Source organism: Notechis scutatus, chromosome 1, assembly GCF_049901735.1.
Source record: "Notechis scutatus isolate UNSWTSFEM ecotype Mainland chromosome 1, rNotScu1.2, whole genome shotgun sequence".
Classification (NCBI taxonomy): Eukaryota; Metazoa; Chordata; class Lepidosauria; order Squamata; family Elapidae; genus Notechis; species Notechis scutatus.
In genome coordinates, this window is record NC_142009.1 from 277149376 (window position 1) to 277156477 (window position 7102).

The 7102-nt window shown below is 42.0% G+C and overlaps 1 protein-coding gene across 1 annotated transcript; it reads left to right on the plus strand.

Moving 5' to 3' along the window:
• Nucleotides 1–127: 127 nt before the first annotated feature.
• On the plus strand, nucleotides 128–6535 carry OIP5 (Opa interacting protein 5). Its single transcript, XM_026664289.2, is given in 6 exon segments — nucleotides 128–451; nucleotides 2533–2599; nucleotides 4654–4773; nucleotides 5257–5338; nucleotides 6259–6339; nucleotides 6341–6535. Coding segments are annotated over 6 exon segments (678 nt in total). The 5' UTR covers nucleotides 128–177; the 3' UTR covers nucleotides 6395–6535.
• The last annotated feature ends 567 nt before the right edge of the window (nucleotides 6536–7102 follow it).

Below are 7102 nucleotides of genomic sequence, written 5' to 3' on the forward strand. Positions count from 1 at the left end.
GAATTCTCACAACTCGATTAGGTAAAAGCGAAAGACGAACAGGCATCTTCTCCAATGAGCGGGGAGAGAGGGAGGGCCGTCCTTGCTTAACCACCCCACCCCACGTGTTCAAAGGGCAGTTAGTCAGCGCAGTTAGGAAGACGGGAGCCAAGTTTGAATCTTTGGCGGGAGGCCGTGATGTCCATACGGAAGAAACTGCAGCTTTTGTTTAAGGAGCCCCAGGTGGACGGCACAATCACGGTAGAGCGGGCAGGACCCCGGACGCAGCCCGGCTGCCAAGCCCCAAAAAGCGCAACGAAGCAGGAGAGCCGCGGGGAGCGAGTCCCGGGCGCTCGGGGACTCAGGCTGGAGGACTGCGTGGTCTATCAGTGCCAACGCTGCCGGGTCGTATTAGGAGACTCGCTCCACTTGTGCGCGCAGGAGGAGAAACTCCGGGTTTTTGTTTGCTTCAGTGAGTTGATCGGGTGTTTTGAACGGACACGCTAAAGTCGAGTTTCCCTAAAGTCGAGGTGCGAATCGGCGAAGTTTCGAGGGGCACCGAAACTTTGTAAGGCAAATGCGAATCGATCTGCACCCAGGATGCTTATGGGGCTCTCGCTAGGTAGAGGAGATACACGCGTTGTGCTTAAGTGTGAAACGGTCCGTTGGCCATTTGTCTCCAGAAAGTGGAGGGGTGTCTGTGTATGTAAGAGCAGAACACCGTACTCTTATATTTAGACGCGTTTTCCTCTAACTAAAGGAGCATGGTGGATTTATTCTTCACTTTTCCCTCTGTATAATTTGGATAAGCGTCATTAATGGCTGAGCATTGAAACGGATATTTGCTCAGAAACTATGGTTATGTTCAGTGAGGGGAACGGATGTGAGGCAGGCTCCTAGCAAGATAAGCTGCTCTTCCCCCTTTACAGATCTAAAAGCAACACTAGTCTTGGGCCCAATGCTCTTCAATAGCTTCCTAAAAGACCTAGATGAGGGAATTGAAAAGGTGCTCATCAAATTGTGGATGACACTATAAGCTGAGGGGAATTGCTAACACTTTGGAAGAGAGACTCCAGATTTGGAAGGATCTTGTCAGATTTGAGTATTGGGGCCCTATCCAAGAGAATGCATTTCGGTAGGGAAAAAAGCAAGGTCCTCGCTTAGGAAAAACTAGATGCACAGTACAGCTGCCATAAAAGTGATTACAGTCCTAGGCTTGCATCAACAGAGGACAACGTCAAGATCACGAAAAGTAATAGCGCTGATCTACTGCACTAAGTGAGGCCACATTTGAAATACCATGTCTAGTTCTGGTCATTATGATATAAAAAAAAGATGCCACAGGCCTAGAAAATGGAGAGAGGAGAGCAAAAAGATAATAAGGGGTCTGGAGCTAAGCCCTAACCCTCTGCAAAGGCAAAAAAATTCACGATGCGTCATGATCCTGCCTGTGACGTGATCAAATTTGATACCGGTGGATTAATCAGTGGAAAAGCTTGCTTCCTGGAACTATGGATGCCCTAACACTGGAGGTTTTCAAGAAAAGATTGGAAACCATTTGTCTGGGGTGGTATAAGGACTCCTGCCTTGGTAGGGGGTTAGGCAAAAAGATCTCAGAAGTCCCTTCTAACTATGATTCTATCACCTTGAATAGTACCCAGACACCCACTAGAAACCAATGCAGCTCATAAAGCAATAATGTTAAATAAATAGCTGATATTTACAACTAGTGCAGCTGCATTCTGTACCAAATGTTATTTAGGGGCAGCCTCATGTAGAGTGTACTACAATAACCCAAAGGGAGGTCATGAGAACATGAGTGACAATGAGCAGAGCCTCCCAGTTCAGGAACTAGCACAATTAGGGCACAACCCAAAGGTGTGCAAAGGCCCTCTTAACCAAGGCTATCACCTGGTCATCTAGGAGAAGCCAAGAGTACAAGAGGGCTCCTCAGATTGCTTCCCAAGTCAGTCTTGAGGCAGTGCCACCTCATCCAGAACCAGATGTGGAAAAAGCTTGGCACCGGAAGGCCCAAGCACCTATGTGGTGTCCAATGTACAAGTAGCATATAAATTATAAATTAATAAGAGCAGACGATTTTGTTTAGAGCACAATGGGAATTGCAAATTGGGGTTTTTAGGCTATCTTGTATGTGGTTACTCTCTATTTTTTAATTGAAATTTTTGATTTAATTTTCAATACATTTGGAAGGGAATATTTATTAGGGATAGAGACAGTATGACATCCAAAGGTCACGGGAGTGGGGAGTATCATCTACCATTAGCTGTCTCTTGCAACCCAAGAGGCTAGAAAAGTGATGGGCTGTTTTGTTTGATTGGGGTTTTTTGTTTTTTTTGCAAAATCACAAAGTATAATTGCCTAAACCAAAAAGTATTAGTTTTGGGAACTCTTTATTGCTAATATTAAGACATAACTAATTGGTCAATTCTTGTTACAACCAATGATCAAAAAAGTGGATTCTCCACTTGTGGAAAACAGCTACATGAAAAAAATGTATTGCTAATATTCCAACACTGCCCTTATTTTCTGCAGAGGTCACAAAAGATGTTGTTGTGGAAGACAACTTGATGGTCTGTGTTGAAGGAGACCTCATTGGTTGGTGGGTATCTTTTTGAAAACCTTTCCACTGTTTACCTGTGATTTAGTTAAGTATTTTGAATGCCTGTAAGACAACAATGTAACTTTAAAACACATGCAGATTTAAAAACATAAATACAGCTAAAAGAAGGAAAGTATTTTTGTCTTTACACTAGGATTTTCTACCTTTATCATTTAAAATAACATGCTTAAATTTCAAATGCTCTATCTGATTTTGCATATAAAGTTTTTGCCTCAAGACCTCAAGAGTTCATCCTTACCTGGTAAGCTATTTTTTGATGTCATGTCTTCATGAAATTGCCTGTCTCATATCCTGCCAAAAATGACCACACATGAACATTGTCTTCAGCTGTTCCACTTTTAAAGTCGCATTTTACATCTTCAAAGATTTTGCCATAGACCTTAACATAGCATACTTTATTGACATTATGGTTGCTGATATTCTTAATGTAACACCACTATTCCACAAACTGCATTGGCTGCCAGTCTGCTTCCAGGTGCAATTCAAGGTGTTGGTAATCACCTTTAAAGCCCTTCAGGGCATGGATCCAGGTTACTTTGAGGGACTATCTCATCCCAAAGGGATTGATCCATCCCACCCATGACAGCAGAAGAGGCATGCTGTAGGCCCATCAGCCTGATTATTTCAGTAGAAGGGATCCAGAATGGCCTTCTCTGCTATTTCCTGTTAGAACATTTCCTGCTAGCCCTGTAGAACATCTTGCTCCTGGTCAGCACTCTCCTGACCTTCTGAAAGAACCTAAAAACTGTGCTCTGCCAGTTAGCTTAGAGCCCCAGTGGGAGAGAATCACTGTGGAGGTGGTTGATCAATTAACAACAGACTCCCTGAAATCCTTCCCCGTCTTTTAATTGGACTGTGGTGTTCTGAATTTTATATTAACTTATGTATGTTTTTAGTTTGTATAGATTTTTGTTTTTTTATGATTGTAAGTCACTCAAAGTTATCTTGAGGTAAAATGGGCAACTGATAAATCCAATAGATACGTACATACATACATATGGGGTAATCTGGTTTATATTAATCAGCTATGGACATTCTCCCTCTGCTCTGGTGTTGCCCTCCATGGTCAATATGGCTACAGGAGACACTAGCCTGCATCACTGCTTTGTGAAGCATTTCCCAAGTCTTAGCTCCTTATAAATACAGGCTTAATGCTCTAAGTCAGTGATGGCAAACATTTTTGTTATGGTGTGCCGAAAGCGCACGCGTGCTGGCACCCACAATGCAATGCACACCAGCCCCGTTGCGCATGCATGCGCAACACTCCCACCCCCTTACCTGCACTGCGTATGCGCGCACCTCCCAGCTGATTTTTGGCCTGTTTGAGGACTTTTTCGTCCTCCCGGGGGCTCAAGTGAAGCCTCGGGAGGCTTAAAACTGGCCCGTTTCGGCACTTCCGATATTTCCGGAAGGCCTGTTTTTCGGCCTTCCAAGGCTGCAGAGGTTTCCCTCGAGCTTCTGGGAGGGCAAAAACGGCCTCAAATGGGCTGAAAATCAGCTGAGAGGTGGGCGCATGCACAGTGCAGGTAAGTTTGGCTGGGACTCGTGTGCCCATGCACATAGGTTCGGGTGCCCATGCCATAGGTTCGCCATCACAGCTCTAAATTATGTACATTTAGTATATGTCTTAACTCTTGAACTGTTTGTATTTCTTTTGGGATCCTCATGGAAATTGGTTTTTCGCCAATAACATGATGGGCAGTTCAGTAGAGGTCTTGGTCAGTGCCTGGAATGTACTCATGGGCATCAATCCATACTCATTACGGATTTGGCAGGAAAACCCGTGTGTGTGTGTGTGTGTTCGTAAATGTATGTATGTATGTATATCAATTGTAGAAAACAAAAAAGAGTAATATAAAAATATAAAAGTCCAGAAAGAATAAAGGTACTGCTGATTGATGTTCTATGATTTCAAATTCACTTACATGAGCAGAACTAAGAGCATTCATGAGATTCAAGGTATACAGACTATAAAGATTGATGGAACATAATCTGGATTGCTTAACTGAATTCATGTTTTCTTTGTCTTCCAGCACCTACAACACATTGCGTTGTCAGTCCTGTGAACTAGACATTGGCTTTATTCTCTATAGTTCAAAGTCACTGGCTTACCTGCGTGGCCTCTTCTGCCTTTTTAAGAACAACATCACATGGTTAGTGTTCTTCAAGTCACTACTGCATTATTACTGCATTAGTGAAGACCTGAGTAGCCATAATACAAATACTGTATATTTTGCTAAACCAGCCGTAAGCTGAGGGCGTATACTGGTATAATTGATTTTTAGCACTTCAATTAGATGGCCTAGACATGGGTATCTGAATCCTTTTACCTTTCATATTTTATAGTGTTTTTGATCTAGACAAAATGTTAATACATATACACATATTGCAATCCATGTATGATATGACATATGCTAAATAAATGAATAAATCTTGATAGTTTAGGAAACCATATTCAGGGATTGATAAAATTCTTGAAGTCTAATATTGGGGGGGGAAGTCCTTTTGCAATGTTTCTGTTCTTTGTCCACTTGCTGACAAACCATCTTGGGAAAGGTTAAGCACGAGTTAAGCACTGAACTATTTATTTTGTATTTAATGAGTCAATATTAAAATATTTTTAACATTGGCTTTAGTTACTTGCTACAAACTACCACTACAGTAGAAGCTTCAGAAGTAACTTGTCCTGTTGTGAGCCTAAAGGAACATGTAGAAAAAGTAAGTGTTTTCTGGCTTTAGTTTTTTTAAATCTATATCTGTATAAACTGGAATTTTTTGTATTTATTTATGTTTATACCGTGCCTTATAAAGAATGAAAAAAATATAGTAGAAAACATACAAGGTATTCTGTCCTCTATTTAGTTTTTTGGGAGATTTGCCACAAGCTCTAAAAGACCAGAAATTGTTCCATATGTAGATATGTCAGCATTAAGAAAAAAAGAAAAATAGGGTGGGAAAAGATTGTGCTACAGTGGATTGCCAATGGCATAGATCATGTTGAAACAGACCAGGTTTACCTAGCTTAATTGTGACCTCATGGCAAATTCTAATCGATAACTCTTTACTTTTTCATGCAATGTCCACAATCTAAATTAAAGATTCTTGTATAACTAAAATATGAATCAAAATGTTAGAACATAAATGGCCCATAAGCTTTCCAGTCCTGTACTATCAGTTGAAGTGTTAATGCAATTTTTTACCAAATGGTGGCATAGTTTATTGTCTCCCATCCCATCCCCAAATTAAAGACTGATTCCAATGGATTAACCTAAGGATGGAAATAATGGTTTGCTTCCCAGAGGGCTCTTCCAATAGTCAACACTTTGGCAGGACAAACGGGGCCTTTTCTAGTAACATTGCTTCAGTGAGTGACCCCAGAAAAGTTGCATTCCTCTCAGATGTTGCTCAGCCCTGCTTCAGTTTAACATATTAGTCTTTGATACTAAAATTTTCATATTACCATATTATACGGTTGAATAGTGAAGAAATACATGAATACTTAAAGAATTCTGTTTCTGTAGTACTGCTTATATGAATATTTTTTAAATTGCAACATATTGGTCATTTTAAAAGTATATGTAAGTCAAATTGTTTGATATTCTGTACTATTCTTTTTACACTTAGTTCTTTCTTTGTAGTTAAAAGATAATCTTGTACAAGTTCATTTACGCATGGAATTGCTAGTGAAGAAACTAGAAGAATTCAGTCAAGGGATTACATCTGAGAAGGAGATCTGTAAAGGAAGACTGTATGGATATACAAACAGAAAGTTGAACAGTTAACTTTTTAGAGTTGCCTATCTCAACTAATTGTTTTTATGTGTGTAATTGAAAATGTAAATTAATATGGCTTTAGACTGGCAAATTTTTGATACAAATTTGTTTCCTTTTCTATCATGCTCAAGGGCATATAGTGTTTGAGCATGAACAGCTATCCCAAATCATTTACCGTATATGCCGGCGTATAAGACGACCCCCCAACATTTCCACTCAAAATATAGTTTGTTATATACTCGCCCCTCTTCCGCACGCCTTCCACTTTTGCACTTTTTTTTTTTTTTGAGGCACTTTTGTGCACCGTGGAAACGAATCCGTGAAGCCGAAAGGAGCAGCCAGCCTTCTCCCAGCTCCCAGGAACGAGGCTCGCACCGCCGGGCTCCGCTGAAGTATCCGGCTGGGGCTGTCAGGAGTTGTTACCGCTGGCGCGGCTCGCGTGGCTCCAGTCCCGCGTTGCCTCGGAAGGGAAAGGCAAAAGGAAGAGCCGCGGCGGCGCTTTGCAATGGCAGCAGCGGCTCCTGGTTTTGCCTTTCCTTCCCGAGGCAACGCGGACTGGAGCCGCGGAGCCGCGCCAGCGGTAATAACTCCTGACAGCCCCAGCCAGATACCTCAGCGGAGCTCGGGCGGTGCGAGCCTCGTTTCCTTGGGAGCTGGGAGAAGGCTGGCTGCTCCTTTCGGCTTCACGGGATTCGTTTCCACGGTGCAC